The following is a 24116-nucleotide window of genomic DNA, read 5'->3' on the forward strand; positions in this document are numbered from 1 at the left end:
TTTATGTATTAGTGCAGAGGTGTTATTCTGAGCATCAGTCATATGTGTGTTTGAATGAATGAGGAAAGGAGACTGATGTGAGAATGTTTGGCAGAGGAGGGAGTTATGAGGAGAGGAAGCAAGAGAGAGTCAGGAACAGATGTGACTGTCTCTCTCGTGCCCTCATTCACCCCCTCTGTCAGCTTTCACAATTGGGATTGATGTTTTTTCCCTTCCTTTTAGCACTGCCTAAGTGCTCTAGTGCTGTAAGAATGTTCCCACTTGGAGAGTTGCTTAGGCCCATTTCTTCTCTTTTTTGTGGAGGAGGATGAGGAGCTGGTTTTATGCTTCTAACAGATAATGCTTTCCTTCCTTTTTTAGACTCTCAAACTCTAGTTTCAAAGGGCATACAAGGGATGTCTGGGTGGCTCAGTGGCTGAGCACCTGCCTTCAGTCCAGGGTGTGATCCTGAAGTCCTGAGATCAAGTCCCGCATCAGGCCTCCTGCATGGAGCCTGCTTCTCTCTCTGCCTATGTCTCTGCCTCTCTCTCTCTGTCTCTCATGAATAAATAAATAAAATCTTTTTTAAAAAAGCTATTTAAAAAGGCATACAAAATGGGAATTGAAATAATTGCTTCAACAACCATCTAAGGCCATGAAATGGCATTTTTGCTCCCGGCCAGAGAATCTCATATATCACAGGTAGACACTTGATAGACTTTAGAGAAGAAGAATGCCCTTCTCCCTTTCCCCCTATTAGTCCTCCCCTGGGCTATTAGGACCCTCAAATAATGGCAACAGATAAAATTGGGATTTCTGAATGAAAACAGAAGATAACCTATAGAACACAGAAGATTTTAAAATCTGGATTCAAATATTTCCTCAACTCTTGCCCTCTAACCAAAGCCTATCAATCATCTGTTGCCTGACTCCAGTCAACAGCACCAGCACTTCTCTGATACCCAGGGATCTAGCTCCTCCCAACTCATATTCCATTTATAGCCTGCATTCCACTTGGGCTTTACAGGGTTTACCATGACTCTTTAGTTGTTTCTAGTCATTTTATTTTCCCATGCGGATTACAACCACTTTCTCCATAATCTGTCCAGGTTGCAAGGCAGGCCCTCAATAAACACCTGCTGATTGAACAACAACAAAAAAAGCTTCAAAAGTCATAGAATTTTAGAGCTAAAAGGAATTCCTGAGATCTTTTCAATTTCCTTATTTTAGAGAGGACAAGCAGAGGCTCAAAGGCTTACATTTATAAATTTTATTTTACTTTTTTAAAGATTTTATTTATTCACAAGAGACACAGAGAGGGGAAGAGAGAGAGAGAGAGAGAGAGAGAGAGAGAGGCAGAGACACAGGCAGAGGAAGAAGCCAGCTCCAAGCAGGAAGTCCAACGTGGGACTTGATCCCGGGTCTCCAGGATCACACCCTGGGCTGAAGGCAGTGCTAAACCGATGAGCCATCCGGGCTGCCCTAAATTTTAAAAATCACTGGTTCAGTTGGCTGTCTGTTCAGCTCAACCCTACCGGGTTCCTCACTATAACTGTGGTCTTCCCTATTCTGACTTCCAGCCCTACATTTGAACTGCTGGGAAGAAGAAAATGTTACCACAACCTCTTTTCAAAAGGCAAATAAGGTGACCATCATAGTGCCCAGTGACAATATGGGGCATTGGAAACAAAGGGGCACTGACTTGAAGGGGAGAGAAGATAGTCAGCAAGAAGGTAGCAGGAAGGGGCACCTTTGGCTCAGGTCATGATCCTGGGGTCCTGGGATTGAGTCCTGCATCCAGCTCCCTGCAGGGAGCCTGCTTCTCCCTCTACCTATGTCTCTGCCTCTTTCTTTGTGTCTCTCACAAATAAATAAATAAAATCTTAAAAAAAAAAAAAAGAAGGTAGCAGGAAAGGAATGGAGTGGGAGGTGGGGAGTGTTACTTAGGCTAACACAGTAGTCTTTTTTTTTTTTTTTAGAGGACAGAGTCGGGGAGAGGGAGAGAGAGAATCTTAAACAGGCTCCATGCCCAGTGCAGAGCTTGACGTGGAGCTCGCTCTCATATCCCTGAGACAATGATCTGAGCCAAAACCAAGAGTCAGATGTTTAACCAACTAAGCCACCCAGGCATCCCTAAAACAATAGTCTTTAGAGGGCCAATGACCAAGTCTAAGCAGGTCTAAGCAAATCCACTTCTTACAAAGGCATCTAGATCCAAATGGAAACCGGGAAGAGGAATACCACTAGACAAGCTCAGTTCTGGCTCTGACTCGACCCTTGCAAGAAATAGAATTTGGGACACACTATTTGTCAGGTGTTCAGTCTTATATTCTCTGGTTTATTTTATTTTTTTTAAATTTTTTATTTATTTATGATAGTCACAGAGAGAGAGAGAGAGAGGCAGAGACACAGGCAGAGGGAGAAGCAGGCTCCATGCACTGGGAGCCCGACGTGGGACTCGATCCCAGGTCTCCAGGATTGCGCCCTGGGCCAAAGGCAGGCGCCAAACCGCTGCGCCACCCAGGGATCCCTTCTCTGGTTTAGAGTTAGTTTTCATTCCAAAGACTTGCAATGAGGTTTGTCCTCTTAAAGAGCTGAAAAACAAAGTATTGATTCAAAATAGAAATATTAAAATGGATCATCTTTCCTCCCAGAGCCCTGCAGTTTGTTTATATCACAGTTTATTCAGAGCCTGCTGTTAAGTCAAATCCTACGGTTGTTATTTTAGTCTGTTGACACTGCAGTTACATATTTCACCATGCGACATCATTACAGTGTAGGAGTGAAACATTTAGGGGCTCCTAAATTATGAGTGATGGATGGTAACTAGGTGCTTTTTCTCAGAACACCTTTTAACATGTAACTGTACTACATCTTGAAAAAGAAATGTTGGCTACTTTCAATTAAAACACTAGATGATGGGCCACCTAGGTGGCTCAGTGGTTGAGCCTCTGCCTTTGGGTCAGGGCATGATCCTGGAGTCCTGGGATTGAGTCCCACACTGGGCTTCCTACATGGAGCCTGCTTTTCCCTTTGCCTATGTCTCTGCCTCTCTCTCTCTATGTCTCTCATGAATAAATAAATAAAATCTTAAAAAAAAATAAAACACTAGATGGCAAAGAAATGCATACTTTAAAAACACTCTTCTCTCAAAATTCATAATGCCCAAGTTATTTTGAAATCTGTCACATTTGGCTATGCTGATCATAGTATCTTTTAAGGCATCTGAATTTGAATTCAATCTCTGTGCTAAAGGCCTGCTGCAAAGTTAAATTCCTGTACCTGGTGAAGCATCAAATGTTGTATGGAAGTGTTGAATCACTACATTGTACACCTGAAACTAATATTACCCTCTATGTTAACTAACTAGAACTTAAGTAAAAACTTAAAATACTGTGACCCTTTTTAAATCTAAAATAGTTGCATAGTTTACATTTTACTACAGAATCGAACAAAGACACAATTGAAATGAGAACAGAAAACAGGACCTCAAAATTACACCAATCATTGGTGACATTTAAATGCCCTGTTTTACAAGTATAGAAAAACCCTTGACATTATTTATGCATAGACACCTTCTGGCCAGCTGCATCCTTGGCATCTATTTTTAATATATTTTACACAGAATGTTAGATCTGGAAGTAACCTCCAAGATAATCTGATCCAACATAACTCATTTTATAAAGGAGGATGGTAAAGCCCAGAGAAAGGAAGTGACTTATTCAAGTCATGTAGGAAATTATCAGTGTTCTGGAACCAGAGTTTTCAATTCCCAGAATTATTGTTCTCTCCTTACTCTTATTTGTATCATTTTTAGATTGTTTTAAAATTTGGAGTTTTAGAAATTTTATTGCACTATGTAAAGTAAAAAATGAAAGCTTTCTTCTTACAGGACCACCTCCCCCAATGCCATCTAACTCTTTGGGGAAAACCATGATTAATAGTTTGGCACTGGGGCACCTGACTGGTTCAGTCAGTAGAGCATGTGACACTTGATCTGGGGGTTGTGAGTTTGAGCCTCACATTGGGTATAGAGATTACTTAAAAAAAATAATTTGGTCTACCCATATACAAATTTTATGTGTGTCTATGTACATCTACACATTTATATGTATGTGTGTGTGTGTGTGTGTATGCAGATATTTAAATGTTAAACATCTGATTCTTGATTTCAGCTCAAGTCGTGATCTCAGGGTTGTGGGATCATGCCCCAGGTCAGGCTCCTCACTCAGCAGGGAGCCTAGTTAAGATTCCCTCTCTCTCTGCCTACCCCATAACAAATAAATCTTTTTTAAAAATAGAGAGGTCTAAAGAACAAAATAAACATTATCTCAAGAAATTATCATTTTGAGACAAAAACTATTAAAAAACCAAGATGAGATAATGTAATGCTTGCTGTGATCTATTGCCCAGGATTTACTCACCCACCTGTTGGGAGTGATGTTGACTGTCAGCCATGAGCTTGAGAGCTCTGCTTTGTTCCAGGTTAGGCCCTTCTATGGGATAGCTAACATCTACTGAATAGTCAGCATAGAAGTCTATTTTTTTATTATTTACTTATTTATTTAAATAATCTCTACACCCAGTGTGGGGCTCAAACTCACAACCCTGAGATCAAGAGTCAGATGCTACACCAACTAAGCCAGCCAGATCCCCCAATGTAGAAGTATATAGGCAGGTGGCTACAGGGCCAGGCCTCAGACCTATGGCTTTCTCTCTCTTCCTCCCTCCTTCTCCCCTCATCCATCTCCCCTTTTTTCCCTTCCTTTCCCTGGTGCTGATCCAGAAAGCCCTCCACAATCAATGCTCTACACACTAATCTCAAAGTCTGAGTCTCTAGTAAGCCAACCTGCAATGGGCAATCAGGCAATTAAGATACTTTTTTTTCTCCGCAGCTGCTAAATCGACCAAGACTTCTAATTTTTCAAAGATAATTTCTGAAAATCAAGGCACCCAACAAATATGTATTTTGATTCAAGTCACTTTTTCACATATGTGTAAAACCTTCACAATTCTATGAGAAAACAGATTTCAAAACCAAACACTGAAGCTTTTTGGTAGGGGAAAGCAGAGAAGCTGTTAGATAAACTGTTGTGAGTGCCAAGAACATTAACAAACAGGTGCTCAATAAACAGTTGTTGAGCTGAATGAAAAAAGACTTTCTCAATAAACTTGCAGCGTTTGCGCTCATGGCCAGATGAAGGCTGAATTTCTGTCTCTCATTCTCCGCCTTGCCTTTTGTTTCTCCTGGTCCCTCCTCTTAGTCTATGTATCATTCTTCTTTTCTCATTTCTTTTATCTTTTTCCTTTTCAGTCTCTCTCCCTTTTATTTCTCACTATTACGAGGGCTACACTAATATCTCTCTCCTCAAAATTGCTAATGTTTCATATCAGAGAGTAGAAACAGAAAAGTGCTGAACAGGAGAGGTCAGGACGGATGCTCTTGCTTTGCCAGGGTGGTTAGCATATCTATTCACTTTCAAGGCCAAGGCTCAAATTCAGACTAAGGAAGGAGGGATTTAGAGACTAGAAGGAGAGAGACAGTGAAGGAGGTCCCAGGGAGGATGGCTAAATTCTGACTCCATCTTTTGGAACTATGTCAGGCATGGAAAATGCAGAGAGAAAAGATAGAATCACAGCTCTTAACACATTACAGTCGAGTGGGAAAGTTGGTAAACAGTGATGAGAGCAAAGAGAAGCAAGCAGGAGGAGGTTCTCCCAAGAAAATGACATTTGAGTTGGCTAGTAGGGGAGGCAGCAAGGGGAGCAAAAGAGTGGAGGTGTGAGAGACCATGGCTCATCTGGAAGCCACTTAATTGGCCTGAGCATAGGACAGAAGGAAGCAGTGGCAGGGCTTAGAACTGAGAGGTTAGCTGAGGTCAACTTACAAAAGATCCTCATTGCTAGGTGTAGTGATTTGGAATTTACTCTGTGGAGCAGGGTCTGTTATCAGTTTCACACTGTAGGATTCACTTGGTATTTTATTTTTAAATTTTATTTATGTTAGTTTTTTTTATTTTGATATTTTAGAAAAATCATTCTGGGGCCAGACTAGAAGATGGATTGGTAGGAATTGAGGCAATGAAACCAGTTGGGGGTTACAGCAGTGCATCAGGCAGAGGGTTATGAGAGTATATGAACCAACGATGTGAAGCTGGAGGCATATGTAAATGAATGCAGGAAAGGGGCCCAGATGAAAAGGAAGACTTCTAGAACTTGAAAATGAATTAGATGGGGACACCCGGGTGGCTCAATTGGTTAAGTATCTGCATTTGCTCAGGTCATGATCTTGGAGTCCTGGGATCGAACCCCACATCCCTACTCAGCAAGGAAGCTACTTCTCCCTCTGCCACTCCCCCTACTTGTACTCTCTTGCTCTCTCTCTGTCAAATAAATAAAATCTTTAAAAAAATGAATTGGATGTGGAAGTGAGGAGTGAGGGGGTACTGGTAGACACACCTCTTTGGGTCTCCCTCTTATACTCCTAAATATCTTGGAATACTAAGGGTGCAAGGTCTTCATTGTTCTTTCCTTGGGACCATTTTTTCCAAGGTACATTTGGAGTAAGACAACCTTGAGTAATGAGATACTATCTCTCTTTGGGGCCAAGGGCAGGCTTGCTTACTGCTTAGTATAAAAGCAGTGGATTCCCTGGGCTCACTGTTTCTTAGTTGTGATGTAAACCCATGGTGTGTGTAGTATTTTTTTGGGCCTTCTGGAGCACTCTTGTGAGAAAAGGCAGACAAGAAGAACCAATGCAAATGTGGTGCTCCTGCTGCTTGCTGCACTGTAACAGAGATTTTTGTCTCTGACCCAAGAATCTTGTGTTTTCCTGTGAAAGAGTAGTGTCTTCTATGCCATAAGTAACAGACTAAGTTATTAGCATGTAAATTGGGGAAAACCCATCCAGAGCTGGCATGGAGAAGGATAATTTCTGGCTTGAGTGACTTGGTGTAAAGTGATGCCTTTTACCAGAAGGAGGAACTGGAGTATAGGAGCAAGATAATCAAGTCAGTTTTATTGATGTTGATTGTATTTTACTGACAACTAGGTGTGGTCCTTGTAATAGGTATTGACTATAGGAGCTCACTGACCTGTTGGTAAATTCTGCCCTTAAGTGAAGTAGGAATAGAAATCCCCAGAGGTTGGCCAGTCTCACACACCAGCATGATACTCAGCTTCGCATCTCTGCGGTCCTTTGGTGCATTCTATTAGTGATTTCCCGGAATGCAGGTAGGAAATAAACTTCTTAGGAGTAGCTGAGTAATGTTAGTATCAATTGAGATTTATTCATTTTATTTGGTTAAATGTGCAGCATTATCCAGTAACCGAAACTCTAGCAAGAAAATCTTTTTTGAGAACTCCTCACAGACAACCCTTTCCTCTCTCATTCCTGATGGTTCCAGCAGAGAATCAGTGATGGAAGAGAAAAGCATTTGGGATGAAAGAGAGAAGAGCAGTGACAGTAGATATGGATGAGGAAAGAACAAATCTAACACATTTTCATCATGGGCAGGGATCCTGTCTACTGCCAGCCTTGCCCACATAGCAAGGGCTCAACTAAGTTTTTTTTTTTTTTTTTTTTTTTTTTTTTTTAATTCTCCATTTGCTTCTTTTTTCCCCGAAGATTTTATTTATTTTTTCATGAGGGACACTGGGAAAGGCAGAGACACAGACGGAGGGAGAAACAGGTTCCTCAAGGGGAGCCCGATGTGGGACTTTATCCTGGGACTCTGGGACCATGGCCTGAGCCGAAGACAGATGCTCAACCACTGAGCCACCCAGGCATCCCTCCATTTGCTTTTTAATCAATCACACAATCCTAAACAATTCTTGTTCATATTTTGATAAATAACATTTTAATACTTTTTTTTCTTTAAGGCATGGATGCAATAGATAAAATGGCTCCAGTCACTTACCCGATCATTCAAAAGCTGATGGTTTAGGGGTGTCCAGGTACTCATCTTTGTCTGCATTTTGGGACCATCTATGCATTTTGGAGGTGCAAATGCCATCATAAAATAACTGAATATCCTTCCATAAGAAAAATCATACCTATCAGAAGAAATGAATCATGTAATCTTCAGAATATTGAAAGCACTAACACCACACCATCTTTTAGCATGTTGACAGAGAGAATTGGGGGGAAGAACATTTATGGGAGCATTTTATAGGTCAGGCACTTTATATCCATGCTAAAAGCTCATAACAATTTGAAGAGTTGGTAGGTTTTAGCTCATTTTATATATGGAAAAAATGAAGCTCATTGAAGTTATATACCTTGCCTAAGTTTATACAGACAGTAGGTTGTGGAATTAGAAATCATATCAGATCTGTTTAAATCACTCCTACCTAGAATATACTGTACTGGCCAGAAAGAAGTATTTTAATTTATAAAATCATAGTGTGACTGAAAGCACTCTATCCCAGTCCCTTGTGTCCTTCTTCCTCCCCTCTTTCTGATCTCCATATTTAAGAAGTAGAATGGTGTAATGGACAAAGCTAAGCCTTTAGAGATGGATAGATTTGGTTTTACTAGGGGAAATGTGCTGTTTTTTAAATGCCCACTATAGGTCTACATTCATTTAATTAAAACACTTTAATTCTCATGAAGAATTACTTTGCCCTCAGTGCTTAAAATCTACTCATTTGGTTAATCAAGGTGGCCTCCTCTTCCTCAGCCAAGACATGATTATGAGACCAAGCTAGGCCAGTTGGACTGACACTGGCTCTTCTTTACTGGACGGCTGAGGTTGTTGTTCACAGTAGCGCTGATGTTCTGTCAAATTGCTCCTGCTGCCTTACCCCTCAGAAGCCCCTTGTCCCTTCTTACTCATTTTGTGAGCTACCTGACATCCTTGCAATAAATTTCCTCTTTCTGCTTATTTATTTACATTGCAAACACTATATTTGCTAACATTAAAAGTTATAAAACTTTTAACTTTATACAGGTTTGATCTTGGCTCTAAAACCTACTAGCTGTATAATGTTTGGCAAATTATTCAGTCTATCTGAGCATTTAATCTATTTGCATCTACCTCCAACCACTGTTTCAAAGACTGGAGAAAATGGGTCCAGCAGAATGCCTGACAAATGGATGGTCTCAATAACTAGTAACTTCCCTGTAACCTTTCCTAGAACTTTCTGTCATTTACAGGGTGCCTCAAAACCTATTAGAGAGCCATAACAAAATATTTAAAGTGGAAAACATTTAAAACGGGTTGATGATAGTTTCAATATATATCTTCAGAGTATCTGCTTTCTTCTGCCTTCCTTCCTCTCTGAAGGTGGGTTTCTATCAGAAGGCAGTGGTCGTGACCAAGAGAGCCAGGGCTTGCCTGCCTGTTCTTTCTTTTTTTTAAGATTTTATTTATTCATTCATGAGAGACAGAGAGAGAGAGAGGCAGAGACATAGGCAGAGGGAGAAGCAGGATCCTTGTGGTGAGCCCCATGCAAGACTCAGTCCCAGAACCTGGGGATCACAACCTAAGCCAAAGACAGACGTTCAACCACTGAGACATTCAACCTTGCCTGCCTGTTCTATGGGCTCCAAAGACTACTCTACAGAAGAAAAGACTAGACAATTAAACACACACACACACACACACACACACACACACACACACACACATTACTTTTTGGCTGATATGGGATTTCCCCGAAAGCTAAATCTGAACTCTTTGAGGCTCTCACTTGACAGGTAATATTCTCTCTTGGGTTTGAGTTATAGCAGAAGATAAAGCCAATGTTTGAAAACTACAGGGGCATCATTACACAATTCCTTCTTGGCAGTTGCCTCCTGCCACCACTCCACTGGTATAAAGAAGACTCACATCAGCACTCACATTTTCCCCAACCTCTAACAGTTAATTATCTGAGTCACATGTGAGCCAACCTGCAAAAGGTATAAGAAATTATTTCATTACAGTTTTGTTAATTGGCAGCTATAAAAGTACGTGCGAGTGGGCAAGTTAAAGATACAAAACATGGTCTTTGAGCCTAGATCTGCTCAGTTAAAAAATCACCTATTTCTTTTTGTTTTGTATTGTTCTTACTTATGTTTGACCTTTTTTCTCTTTAAACCAGTTGTTGTTTTTAATCTTTTTTTTTTTTGAGGGTCATAAAGCTCTTGGAGAACATGATGAAAGCTATAAATCCTTTCCCTAGAAAAATGCACGTTAACACAAAATTTTGCTTAGCCCAGGTGAAAAACTCCTGCTGTAAGCTGAGAACTTTTCAGTTTGTGTAGGAAACAAGCTAGGCACAATTTCTGAATGAAGACAAAATAGCTTCTCTTGAGCTTCCCTAAGGTCCTGCACTGGCTGTTTTCCTTTTCCTGGTTCCTAAAAGCTAGAAATTATTTGAATTAGCCTTTCTTCAATCAACTTGGTTTTCAGGAGATGGGGCTGGCCAGGAGAAACAGCTCTCTTGGTAATACAGTTCTGCTGAAGCATTCAAATGGGGCTGTCCTGCCCTTGCCTTCGTCATTATTCTTTTGTGGGTTTTTTCCTCCTCTTCCCATTCCAGAAGATGCGCAGTGTACATACCTGCATGTACACACATGTTCACAGCACAAACACTCAGGATTATTACAAAGACAGACATTTTTATATAACATACACAAGAAATAACTGTCCCCACTTTTTGTCACCAAGACAAAGCAAGCTGTCTTCCTCTCCTTCCACATAGAAAGCTTGCTCCTGTTTTTTTGTGTGACCTCTTTCCACTTTAATGGCTGTCCCTGAATGCTGATCTTTAATTTTCCTTTAAATGAAAAGGAAAAAAGAGGGTCTTTGGCCTTAACCCCCAAAGTATGGTTCTAGTTCCACATTCAACAGCAAGAATGGGTCCTCTGGTGAAGTTTCAGGGGTTACAAACCTCCAATCTCATTTTCAGACCCACACTGTCACCATTATTTGACTTTACTAAGGACCTACTAGTCCTGTGTTAGGGGTACAAATATAAGAGTCTTTGCTTTAATAGAGCATGCAGTCTACTGGAAGAAAGTTTTTTTTTTTTTAAAGATTTTATTTATTTATTCGTAGAGAAAGAGAGAGAGGCAGAGACACAGGCAGAGGGAGAAGCAGGCATCATACAGAGAGCCTGACGTGGGACTCGATCCAGGGTCTCCAGGATCAAGCTCTGGGCTGCAGGCGGCGCTAAACCGCTGTGCCACCGGGGCTGCCCTTTTTTTTTTTTTTTTTACAAAAAATGTATATATTTAAGGTGTACAACTTGATGTTTTGATATATGTATCAATTTGATATATGTATCAATGTAATCATTGTGAAATTATTACAATCAAGGTATTTAACAGATCCATCACCTTTCATAGTTAGCATTTTTGTATGTTGAACACATGAGAGCTACTCTTAGTTTTCTTTTTTTTTTTTTTTAAGATTTTATTTATTTATTTATTTGACAGAGAGTGAGAGGGCACAAGCAGGGGGAATAGCAAAATGAGAGGGGGAAGCAGACTCCCCGCTGAGCAGAGAGCCCAATGTGCAGTTTGATCCTAGGATCATGCCCTGAGCTGAAGGCAGATGCTTAACTGCCTGAGCCACCCAGGCACTCCTCTCTCTTATTAGTTTTTAAGTATAAAACATATTATTAATTACAGTCACCATGCTAGACATTAGATCTCCAGAACTTATTCATCTTATAACTGAAAGTTTGTACCCTTTAATCAATGTCTCCCTACATCCCCTAGTCCCTGGAAACCACCATTCTACTAAGGGAAATATTTTTTTTTTTTATAAATTAATTTTTATTGGTGTTCAATTTACCAACATACAGAATAACACCCAGTGCTCATCCCGTCAAGTGTACCCCTCAGTGCCCGTCACCCATTCACCCCCACCCCCCACCCTCCTCCCCCTCCACCACCCCTAGTTCATTTCCCAGAGTTAGAAGTCTTTATGTTCTGTCTCCCTTTCTGATATTTCTCACACATTTCTTCTCCCTTCCCTTATATTCCCTTTCGCTATTATTCATATTCCCCATATGAATGAGAACATACACTGTTTGTCCTTCTCTGGTTACTGTGGCCAAGTTCAAAAAGGGTGTTGCCTGAGTTCTTCTCTGGGATTTTGATGGAATCTTGTCTCACATTTAGATCTTTCATCCATTTTGAGTTTATCTTTGTGTATGGTGCAAGAGAGTGGTCCAGTTTCATTCTTCTGCATGTGGATGTCCAATTTTCCCAGCACCATTTATTGAAGAGACTGTCTTTCTTCCAGTGGATCGTCTTTCCTCCTTTATCGTATATTAGTTGAGCATAAAGTTCAGGGTCCACTTCTGGGTTCTCTATTCTGTTCCATTGATCTATATGTCTGTTTTTGTGCCAGTACCACACTGTCTTGATGAACACAGCTTTGTAGTACAACCTGAAATCTGGCATTGTGATGCCCCCAGATATGGTTTTCTTTTTTTAAAATTCCCCTGGCTGTTCGGGGTCTTTTCTGATTCCACACAAATCTTAAAATAATTTGTTCTAAGTCTCTGAAGAAAGTCCATGGTATTTTGATAGGGATTGCATTATACGTGTAAATTGCCCAGGGTAACATTGACATTTTCACAATATTAATTCTGCCAATCCATGAGCATGGAATATTTTTCCATCTCTTTGTGTCTTCCTCAATTTCTTTCAGAAGTGTTCTGTAGTTTTTAGGGTATATTTTGAGAACCATTTGAATGGTAAATGGTTCTCCAACCTTTTATTTTCAGGTTGTAGGTGTCCTTCTGTCTAAAATGAGTCTCTTGTAGACAGCAAATAGATGGGTCCTGTTTTTTTATCCAGTCTGAAACTCTGCGCCTTTTGATGGGGTCATTAAGCCCATTCACGTTCAGAGTTAATTGAACTTCTTCTTAAAGGGGAGTTTTAAGAGTCCCCCTTAAAATTTCTTGCAGAGCTGGTTTGGAGGTCACATATTCTTTCAGTTCCTGCCTGTCTTGGAAGCTCTTTATCTCTCCTTCCATTTTGAATGAGAGCCTTGCTGGATAAAGTATTCTTGGTTGCATGTTCTTCTCATTTAGGACTCTGAATATATCCTGCCAGCCCTTTCTGGCCTGCCAGGTCTCTGTGGAGAGGTCTGCTGTTACCCTAATATTCCTCCCCATGAAAGTCAGGGACTTCTTGTCTCTTGCTGCTTTAAGGATCTTCTCTTTATCTTTAGAATTTGCAAGCTTCACTATTAGATGTCGAGGTGTTGAACGGTTTTTATTGATTTTAGGGGGGGATCTCTCTATTTCCTGGATCTGAATGCCTGTTTCCCTTCCCAGATTGGGAAAGTTTTCAGCTAGGATTTGTTCAAATACATATTCTGGCCCTCTGTCCCTTTCGGCGCCCTCGGGAACCCCAATTAAACGTAGGTTTTTCTTCCTTAGAGTGTCATTTATTTGCCTTAATCTGTCTTCATGGTCCCTTAATTGTTTGTCTCTTTTTTCCTCAGTTTCCCTCTTTGCCATTAACTTGTCTTCTATGTCACTCACTCGTTCTTCCACCTCGTTAACCCTCGTCGTTAGGACTTCTAGTTTGGATTGCATCTCATTCAATTGATTTTTAATTTCTGCCTGATTGGATCTAAATTCTGCAGTCATGAAGTCTCGTGAGGCCTTAATGCTTTTTTCTAGAGCCACCAGTAGCTGTATAATGGTGCTTCTGAATTGGCTTTCTGACATTGAAGTGTAATCCAGATTTTGTAACTCTGTGGGAAAGAGGGCTGTTTCTGATTCTTTCTTTTGAAGTGAGGTTTTCCTTCTAGTCATTTTGCTCAGTGCAGAGTGGCCAAAAACAAGTTGTATTGGAACACGGGGGAGTATCACTGGTCCGTCTAGCTGGTCTTCTGGGGGAGGGGCCTGCTGTGCTGATTTTCAGGTGTTAGCACTTGGGGGAGCTGCTCTGCCCCTGCCTGCTGCAGGGCTCAGCGGGGGTTGTTTACCCCGTGGGGCCCCAGGAGGAACAGCAGCAGTTGCTATGGCAACTCTGGAAGCCTGGATTCAGCCTCCGCAGGAACTACGGGGCGGGGCTCAGGGCTCTCGGCTCTCCGTCCGCAGGGCCTGGAGGCTCCGGGGCGGGGCCGCTGATGTGCTCAGCTCAGGGCAGGAGCGTCCTCGCTGTCCTGGGCCCTCCCGGCCTCTGCCTGTCCCGGGGGAGGCCGGATCCTGGGCTGTGTCCCGGCGCCCTGTGCTCCGGGGCCTGCGCTGTGGGATTCGCGCTCCCGCCCCGCAGCCCCCTCCGCGGAGCCGCCGCCCGAGCCCCTCCGAGCTGCTCCGGGTCCCGCCGTGCGCGCTGCAGCCCTTAGGGAGCTCGGCGCACTCTCCTGCGCTCGCAGGTGTCTGTTAGTGTCCCCGGGAGCCCGAGGACATCCCCGCCCTCCTGGGTCCTGCTCCAACTCCCTGCGAGCCCCTTTCCACCCGGGAAGGTTGGTGCAGCTCCTGCTCCTCCGGGACGGGGCTCTCCTGTCCTGGGGACACTCGCCCCGGCCTCAGCCCGGCTCCTCGCGGGGCCCCTCCCCCTCGGAGGCCTTTTGTTCCTTTATTTCTTTTTCCCCGTCTTCCTACCTTGATAGAAGCGCGGACTCTTCTCACTGTAGCATTCCAGCTGGTCTCTCTTTACATCTCAGGCCGAATTCGTAGATTTTCAGGATGGTTTGAAGGTTATCTAGGTAATTTGGTGGGGACAGGTGATTTGGGGACCCTGCTCTTCCGCCATCTTGCCCCTCCCCCCGGGAAATATTTTTTTTAAAGACCAGTTGAGAGCAGTCCAGGTGGCTCAGTGGGTTAGCACCGCCTTCAGCCCAAGGCGTGATCCTGGAGACCCGAGATTGAGTCCCATGTCAGGCTCCCTGCATGGAGCCTGCTTCTCCCTCTGCCTGTGTCTCTCATGAATAAATAGATAAAATCTTAAAAAAAAAATAAAGAACAAGTTGAGGGATGCTTGGGTGGCTCAGTCGGTTAAGCATCTGCTTTCAGCTGCTTTCATGATCTCACAGTCCTGGGATCAGGGTTCCTTCTTAGCAGGGAATGTACTTCTCCTTCTTCCTCTTTCTCTGCCCCAACCCTGCTTGTGCTCTCTCTCTCTCTCAAATAAATAAATAAATAAATAAATAAATAAATAAATAAATAAATAAATAAATAAAATCTTAAAAAAAAAAAAAAAAGACCAGTTGATTGTACCACTTTTCAGCTCAAAAACCTTCAGAGGCTCTCTGATGGCTACAACATAACCAGACTCCTTAGCATGGAAGTCTAGGTCCACTATGAGTTTACCTCAACCTACCTTTTCAGCCTCATCCCCCTCTTTCTCCCTTCACGCACTATCCACCCAGACACACGGAACTTTGGTACAAAACAACCAGTACAGAACTCTGATGCTTCTTTGCTCATGTGGTTTTCTTACATTACTCACCTGAATCCTAATCCCAGCACTACATAATCGGTGCTCAAATATTTGTTAAATCAACTGACTGAATGAACACAATAGTGGAGAAGAAGCAGTTTAAAGATTAAAACTAATACAAATGTAGGATAAAACTCAGAACATTATGAATTGAACACTGGAATTAAACTCAGGATTATTGGATTTTTATTTGGAATTAACAGACCAAAATAGGATTGAGTTTCTCTGCCAACACACATTGTGCAGTGCTGTATCATCAGAGAAGGAAATAATATTATCAGAAAATTATCAGGAAACAAGGTATGATTAGATTTCAACATGAATTCATCTTATATTCAACTAATTAGAGCAAAGCAAAAACTACACTAGATCCAAAGAGCTAGTGTCTGATAGGCACAGAAATAATTAACTGTTGTTAATTTCGTAAGTATGAAGCATCTGGCACTTAAACTGCAGCTGAAAGGGAGCAAAATGTAATCCCCAGGAGCACTAACAAGATTTGTGAGAGGCCCAGGAGAATCTCAGAGTGGAGCTCTGTAAAGAGTCTCCATCTTTTTCATGCACTGCCCACTGCTCTCACCTCTTTCAGCTCACCTCCCTCTTCAAGCCTCAAGCGCTGGTGTTGCCATGGCAGCTTTTTCTTTGACTCTGTCCAGCCCCCACCCTTCCTTCCAGTAGTCCAATCACCATCTATAGATCCTTTCTCTGGCATCCGGGGTCTCTTAGGCAACAATGTGTGGTCTCTTGATTGGTCAAGAGATTCAGGAGGGCTGGCTCCAAAATTGGGCACACGGAGACAATTAAAAAAGCCCGAGTGCCAAGAGGGTGGGAGGGCCTGCAATCTCCCAATATAATGCCGCAAGAAAGATGCGTCCAATCCGGACACTAGAAGCACTGACAAACACTCAAGACATATTTGTGTTCCAAATGAGGGCAACCTACTGAGCATGCCCAATTATATTTCTCAGGCCATTCCCGAGCTCCAAAATGTAAATTCCACTTTTCCGGGTTTTAAGAGTGGCCAACAGGTAAAAGAGGGTGGGTGGGAAAAAAAACAACAACTCGCGACTAGTTCAATAAAAGAATAACACCTGCAGCAGGAAGTGGAAGGACGTGGGGAAATTGCCTAACTGACAAACTCACAAATGCTTCAACGTGAATTTCAGCAGGAATTCGGGCTGACTGACAGATACACCAGGGAACCAGCAGATGGCATGGCTTAATAAGAATAACTCCAAATTTGGAAAATTTTGGGATCCCTGGGTGGCGCAGCGGTTTAGCGCCTGCCTTTGGCCTAGGGCGCGATCCTGGAGACCCGGGATCCAGTCCCACGTCGGGCTCCCGGTGCATGGAGCCTGCTTCTCCCTCTGCCTGTGTCTCTGCCTCTCTCTCTCATTCTGTGTGACTATCATAAATAAATAAAAAAATTAAAAAAGAAAACTCTGCAAATTTGGAAAATTTTACAGACCGGGCTCATTTAAAATTCTTGAGCACCCATCATATAATTAGGGGCAGAGTGAGAACATAAGGATAAAAAAGATGAGAAAGACTGGAAAATGCAATGTGTAAATAACTAATATAAGACCCACATTGTTAACTGTTGTTGATAGAACTACAAACAAGTACTGGAGAACCACCAAAAATTCAAAATTCCAGACGGAGCTTCTTTGGTACATATAAAGGAGTTCCTGTGGGCAGCAGGTAACAACAAAAAGAAAAAAATAAAAAATCCCCAAACTTCACTATCTTATGCTTCCAAAAATAGATAAGAATATGCTCTCCTCCCAACTTCAGTGTAAACCTATGTTTCATAGTTTTCAGATAGGCAGCATTTGTATATCTCCAACTTGAAAAAGGAAAGTGAAGCTCGTAGAGATTGTTGCTTTCCTTGAGTTAACAAAGGATCTGTACTTGGCCAAACTGAAATTGGAACCTAGGTTGTCTGAATTCCAGCCCAGTGGTTTTTCCACATGATCAGGTTGTATGTAAATGAATAAACGAAGCCTTTGGTGGGGGATGGGCACCTGAGGGAGGTAGTAGATACAACGCTAAATTACCATGTACAGTATTACCAGTTAACATTTATGCTTTCAAAACGAGTTCATCCAGAAAGAGACCTGTTTTAACAACATGCTGGTTGAGTGCTATGTCTCTCTGTGAAGTTCCCACTCATTAAAGACTTTCTCTTGGGGGTTATAACATGAAATGAAAGGGATATGGGATAAAAGAAACCATCTCACTTTATCCCTGTTGAATTTCAGTAATTTTATACCTGAAAATAAGTGCCCTGTCGACTCTCCTCTCAACCAGCACCCTCTGGGTGTCCTCTGGTCCAGCACCTCATTCATCTAACTGCAGATGCTCCCTTTGCCCTGATCTGAATGACATCAGTCAATGTTCATAGTGAGCACACCAGCTTAAAGTCTGAAATACTTCAAACATAACAATTTAGAGACTACATAAGAAATACCCCTTATCCCCATCAAAAATTTAAAAAATATTAACATTTGCTTTGTGTGTGATTAACGGTTGAAGCCCCTTTTGTACACTTTCCAGATCTCATTATCCTCCCGCCTTTCTAGAGGTAACCACTATCTATGGATTGGTGTGTAGCCTACTTGCCCATTTTTTATGCTTTCTATATATACATGTTTGGTCTCATAAACAATACAGCCAGGTGTTTTTAAAGAGATACCATAATTTACCTATCTCATAGTTCGCTTTTTTTCTTTGTAGTTCACTTTTTTCAATGTTATATTTCTGAGATATAAACATGTTGGTACATGCACTGATAATTTCTACATCACTCCCACCTTTCCATGTGAGAGCTATATGTCCTATGTCTGACAGTTTTCACAGAATGGTGTGTAAAAATACATCTAGCTGCATATCTTTAGGTTCTGCAGGTATAAGGGATCTGGAACTACATAACGAACACATGCAGATTTTCATATATGCTATTTGCCTCCTCACCCACCCTCAGTGGGGGCAGTGTTGGCTCAACATGACACTTAGAATCAGCTGAAGGATCAGTGTTATTCAAAAAACAAAAACAAAAACAAAAAACAAGGGATGCCTGGGTGGCTTAGCTGTTGAGTGCCTGCCTTTGGCTCAGGGCGTGATCCTAGGTCTGGGATTGAGTTCCACATCGGGCTCCTGCATGGAGCCTGCTTCTCCCTCTGCCTATAGCTCTCTCCATCACTCAAGAATAAATAAATAAATCTTAACAAAAAACCACCACCAACAAACTATTACTGCATAGGTATTTACTAAGAATCTTTTTTTTTTTTAATTTAATTTATTTATGATAGTCACAGAGAGAGAGAGAGGCGCAGAGACATAGGCAGAGGGAGAAGCAGGCTCTATGCACCGGGAGCCCGATGTGGGATTCGATCCCGGGTCTCCAGGATCGCGCCCTGGCCCAAAGGCAGGCGCCAAACCGCTGCGCCACCCAGGGATCCCGGTATTTACTCAGAAAATTGAGAGCTCACTTCAGAGCTCATTTATTATGCTTTTCCCCAACCCTCACCATCCGAAGTTAAACTATGACTATCAAAGTTCCATACTCATTATTTAACACTTATGGAGTGCCTTTTAAAAACTGTGATAAAATACACTTAACATAAAATTCATCATTTTAACCATTAAGTGTACAGTTGAGTAGTGGCAGGTACATTCATGCTGTTGTGCAACAGGATCAATATTCCTTTAGGTCCCACGTAGCTATCAACAGAGCAAAATGATGCCTGTGAATTCCAGCTTGCAAAGGGAGAAAGGGAAATAAAGGCAGGTAAAACAGGATAATAATAATAAAAAATAAAAATAATAAATAATAATAAATATATTAAAATATAATACAAATAATTAAATAATAATTTAAAAAAGCTTTGGCTTTGAAGGAATCCAGACTCCCACTAAAAAGTTGCGTGACTCTGGGTAAGTCATTTCACCTTTCTGAGCATTCTTTTCCTCGTCTCTGAAAAAATGAGTGATTGGGTTTAGATCATCTTTAAGAACTCTTTCAGCTCTGAAATGGTTTAGGTAGAGGAAGAGAGGGAAAACATTTCCTAATGGAGAAAAAGATGGGGGAATGCTACCAATGACCACAAGCTCCCCCTGTGCACTGTGCTGACAACGTGGATGAAGCTGTTCCCAGGCAGGTATCCCGTCTGTTGCTCAAGCGTGAAGACCTGCAACAGGCCAGATGCCTACTCCTATCTGCACCCGAGGTCACCCTCGACATATGTAACCCGATTCTTGACCACTTCCAATCCCTTCCCTTGCAATGAGAGCATCCCAGGCTTTAAGATAGACTTAGAGAGAGAGAGAGAGAGGCAGAGAGATAAGCAGGCTCCATGCACCGGGAGCCCGACGTGGGATTCGATCCCGGGTCTCCAGGATCGCGCCCTGGGCCAAAGGCAGGCGCCAAACCGCTGCGCCACCCAGGGATCCCCCATCCCAGGCTTTAAAGAGGGGAGTCGCCGCGCTCTCTCAGCAGGGCAGGGAGGGCTTTGCAAACAGGGCTGCGTGATTTTAGAGTAACATTTCCAGAACTCGAAAGGCCTCCGCCGGGGCAGGGCGGCGCGAGGTGTCACCGAACGCCCGAGGCGGACGAGAACCCGGCGGACGGAGCGCCGGCACCTCGCGGCTGGCCTCAAAATGGGAGCGAGCGTTCGGCCAAGGGTGCGCGGCGCGCCTGCGCCGTGAGTGTGCGCGCGCACGCGCGCTCGCTCCCCGCGCCGCGCGCCCCGGCGCTCCCGAACGCTCGCGGTCGCTCGGAGGCGGCGCGCGCCGTTGGTCCGCGCTGGCTGGGGTTTACCTGCGGGACTCGCGGCCGCCCCGGGGGCCGGCCCTGCAGCACCCCCCCGCCCCGCCGCCCTTGGAGCCCGGCCCTGAGGTGTGAGGTGAGCGACGAGACGTGCGGCTCCCCGTCCGGCTTAGCTGGAAAAGGGGCGCGGGCCGTGTGGGGAAGGAGGAGGCGCCGCGGCGGCTGCCCGCTCCGCTGCCGAGCCCAGCGCTGAGGAGCCACCGCAGCTCCGGCACCTCCTCCTCAGGGATCGTGATTCTCGTCGCGGCCAAAACAAAAGCCTTCGGCGCCAGGCTGCGGCGGGTGGTCGGAGGGGCTCCTCGGGAGCCGCGGCGGGCCGCCGGGGTGCGGAGGACCCGAGTTTGCGGTGCGGGCTGAGGTGGGCAGACGCCGGGGAGGGTGTTAACCCTCTGCATCCTAAACCCGCGCCGGGCAACCTGTGCGAGTGTGGACCGCGGCTCCCTCGCCGTCCCCCTCGCCCCCCACCCCCGGCCCAAACGCGAGGCGAGGGAGGGGGTGTGGGGTGGGCGCCCACTCCCTCGGGCCGGCGCCGCGGGGGCGGAGGACGCGGCGCCGGCGGCGGGGGGAGGACAATGCGTCCAGGGCTCCGGGGCGCGTGGGGCCGGCTCGGGACCCACGTTCGGGTCGCCGCTGGCCTAGCTGTTGTGGGAGCGTTTGACCGACCTCTTCTTTCCAGTGCCCAAAAGTTGTCCCCTCAGTCCTGTCAGTTTCCGAAGTGTGCACACCCTCCGGAGGCTTCCCCCCGCTGCCCCCGTTTATGCTAATGTGTATTTGCCGTGAGGGTACTGCTGGGTAATTAATAGACGGCCTCTCCTAAAGGTGCTGTAAAAACACTTCAAGACCTTCTAAAATCTTCCCAGAAGCTCGTTAAATTTCAGGAGTCTTGGAGTTAGGTGCCTCCTCTGTAGGAGAAAGAGGGTTTTTGTTTTTTTTTTTTAAAATTCACCCCCCCCCTTTTTTTCTTATTTTTTTTTGAGAACAAAAGTGCAGGCCATGAATTTACAAATGGGATAGATTTGAAGTTGAAAGATATCTACCCAATAAAAGGGATCTTTTTTTTTTTTTTTTTTTTTGCCCAGAATTAAAATCAAATTTTGAATTTTGGTTCCCTTCCTGAATTGGGGCAGAGGCAGCAGCAGAGCAAGACCCACAGCTCTAAAAATGACTGTTGTAAAAAAAAAAAAAAGTATCCAGACAAAAATCTTATTTTATGAAAAGTAGTTTTGATAGACCTGTTAGGTTTATTGGTAGGAATCGGGTGACTTTGCAAAGCCGATACCACAAGAGCAAGGGAACAAAGACCCTGACTGACATGAGGGATGGTTTACCTCCTTGCTTTTCAGGCTGCTTCTAGGCTTCAGTGGTGTGCTGTCAGTCTTAGGAATAGATAAATCTTTAGTTCTGTTATTAGGAAGCAAGATAATGCTTTCCCTCCATACACTTTTAAGCAAATCAATACTATTTTTTTTTTTTCCTGGAGAAAAAAAAAAAAGCATTTACATGAACCACCAAGCCACAACGTAAGAGTATAATGATTCAGAGTTAGGGAAAGTAGGAAAGACGCGTGAAAGCTTAAGGGCAGGTTTGAAAGGATGGTGCTGAAGATAAAATATAATTAAAATACAGCCCTTCTCTTATCTTTTGACTTTTATTTAGTGAAATACCATGTACCTCTACCCCCCCACCCCCACCCCAAGTGTTTTGAAACTGTCAGGAGAATAAGTGAATAATAAAATCTACCATCCTACTTTCACTTTCCTACTATTTTTAATTTTTATTTTTATTTATTTTTTAAAGATTTTATTTATTTATTCATGAGAGACACACAGAGAGAGGCAGAGAAGCAGGCTCCATTCCACGCAGGGAGCCCGATGTGGGACTTGATCCCGGGACTCCAGGATCACACCCTGGGCCAAAGGCAGGCGCTAAACCGCTGAGCCACCCAGGCGTCCCTATTTTTTATTTATTTTTTTAATATTTTATTTATTCATGAGAGACAGAAAGAGAGGCAGAGACACAGGCAGAGGGAGAAGCAGGCTTCCTGGGGATAGCCTGATGTGGGACTTGATCCAGGACCCCAATATCACAGCCTGGGCCAAAGACAGATGCTCTACCACTGAGCCACCCAGGTGCCCTTTCCTACTATTTTTTAAAATCTCATCTGCTTACTGATATTTTCTACGTGTACACCTCTTTGAAATCTCAGTGTCCCATTAATACTAGAAAAAATGATGGTTGGATTCTTTCATTCTTTTCCCCATCTTAGCTATGGTATTCTTTTGAGCTTTATTTTGTGCTTTGAACACTTAGGTAGATTTTTCTTGGGAGTGCCATGATTGAGATATTTGAAGTAGAGAAGGTTGAGAGGAATTTAATAAAGTACACATTCTTCCTTTGTATAGTATGGTGCAGAAGGTTTTGTCATTGGGGAAGGAGAAAGGAGTTTTTAACTCATAATAAGTCTTCTGTTTCCTGCTTCAGGAAAAACTCTCTACTCATCTTAAATTTCATTATTAGTTTGTTAGTAAAACTGTAAGATTTTTTTTTATAAATTTTTTTAAAATTTTTATTTATTTATGATAGTCACAGAGAGAGAGAGAGAGAGAGAGAGAGAGGCAGAGACACAGGCAGAGGGAGAAGCAGGCTCCATGCACCGGAAGCCCGATGTGGGATTCGATCCTGGGTCTCCAGGATCGCGCCCTGGGCCAAAGGCAGGCGCTAAACCGCTGCGCCACCCAGGGATCCCCTAAAACTGTAAGATTGTATATTCAGAAGTAATTCTGAGCATATTAATTTGTTGGTAATAGGCTTCTGTTGACTTTATTTTCTTTAGGAAACGTGGTAGGAAACAGCTCTTGTATCTTTACTTTTCACAGAGGAGAGTGATGTTGGCCTCATGTTCTGTTTTGTTTTTTGTTTTTTAACTCCTAAAACTCTAGAACTATGTCTGGTTAAAGCTACCCACAAAAAGAGCAATAATGCAAATAAAAAGACTGATTTGGAAAATGTTGAAGAAATTATTCAATATAGATTTGAGAAAAGAGTAACAAGTCTTTACTGGCTAGGAAGGAAGGAGTTTTAACTGATGATTGCATCAAAAATACTTTTCACTTCTTTATACTGAGAACTTTTGACACTTGATGGATCTAAGGAATGAAGTATGTATGTTATTTATTTATTTATTTATTTATTTATTTATTTATTTATTTATTTATTTATGATAGTCACAGAGAGAGAGAGAGAGAGAGAGAGAGAGAGGCAGAGACACAGGCAGAGGGAGAAGCAGGCTCCATGCACCGGGAGCCCGATGTGGGATTCGATCCCGGGTCTCCAGGATCGCGCCCTGGGCCAAAGGCAGGTGCCAAACCTCTGCGCCACCCAGGGATCCCAGGAATGAAGTATTAACTAGGCTAGTGAACTTAAAAAAAAAAATCCTGGTTTCTAAATTTTATCTCCTTGAAATAATTTTATTGTCAAAGCATACACACCATTCAAACCTTGGTAAGGGAAAAAGTTGGGCTTGATATTATGGGATTTTCTGATGAGTAAATTTTTAATTAGAAGGGGAAACTGGGCTAGAATTTCAATCCAAAGCTTTTTTTTTTTTTTTTTTTTTTACGTTCAGAATCTTTTAATACCCCCCCTCCTTTTTTAGTCTTAAAAATAATTTTTGATTGTAAAATGGATTGGATTTTGATGCCTATCATTCATTTTAATTTTGAACCTAGGTGTATTTGTTTTTCCTGTTTCTTTTTTTAAAGCCCTATCATCACTCAGCACATTGGATGATTAAGTTATTTGTGGTAATAGATAGATGCACTGATGGACTTTAAAAATTAGAGAGATGAAGTAGAGCAGAAAAGAGAACCTCATTAATAGGAATTAGATTAATAGGAATTAGATTAATTC

General features: G+C 42.9%; 2 protein-coding genes across 8 annotated transcripts in view; one reads left to right on the forward strand and one right to left on the reverse strand.

The window, feature by feature from the left end:
- The window catches only part of FBXO16 (F-box protein 16), a 59919-nt gene extending 43883 nt beyond the window's left edge, over positions 1-16036 (reverse strand). For all 5 annotated transcript variants that reach the window (XM_055345899.1, XM_055345898.1, XM_055345902.1 and 2 more), the window contains exons 1-2: positions 15960-16036; positions 7899-8034 (exon numbers count right to left, since the gene is read on the reverse strand). In XM_055345899.1, coding sequence (XP_055201874.1) covers positions 7899-7997 — 99 coding nt within the window. In that variant the 5' untranslated portion in view covers positions 7998-8034; positions 15960-16036. The remainder of the gene's footprint in view (positions 1-7898; positions 8035-15959) is intronic.
- Positions 16037-20159: 4123 nt separating this feature from the next.
- Positions 20160-24116, forward strand: part of FZD3 (frizzled class receptor 3) — a 102752-nt gene continuing 98795 nt past the window's right edge. For 2 of the 3 annotated variants that reach the window (XM_055300139.1, XM_055300137.1), the window contains exon 1: positions 20160-20283. The gene's annotated coding sequence lies outside the window, so the exon portion shown is untranslated. Of the gene's footprint in view, positions 20284-20550; positions 20566-24116 lie in introns of those variants that run through there. The other variant, XM_055300140.1, reaches the window with a different exon arrangement.

The sequence above is a fragment of the Nyctereutes procyonoides genome, unplaced genomic scaffold (assembly GCF_905146905.1).
Source record: "Nyctereutes procyonoides isolate TBG_1078 unplaced genomic scaffold, NYPRO_anot_genome, whole genome shotgun sequence".
NCBI classification, from domain to species: Eukaryota; Metazoa; Chordata; class Mammalia; order Carnivora; family Canidae; genus Nyctereutes; species Nyctereutes procyonoides.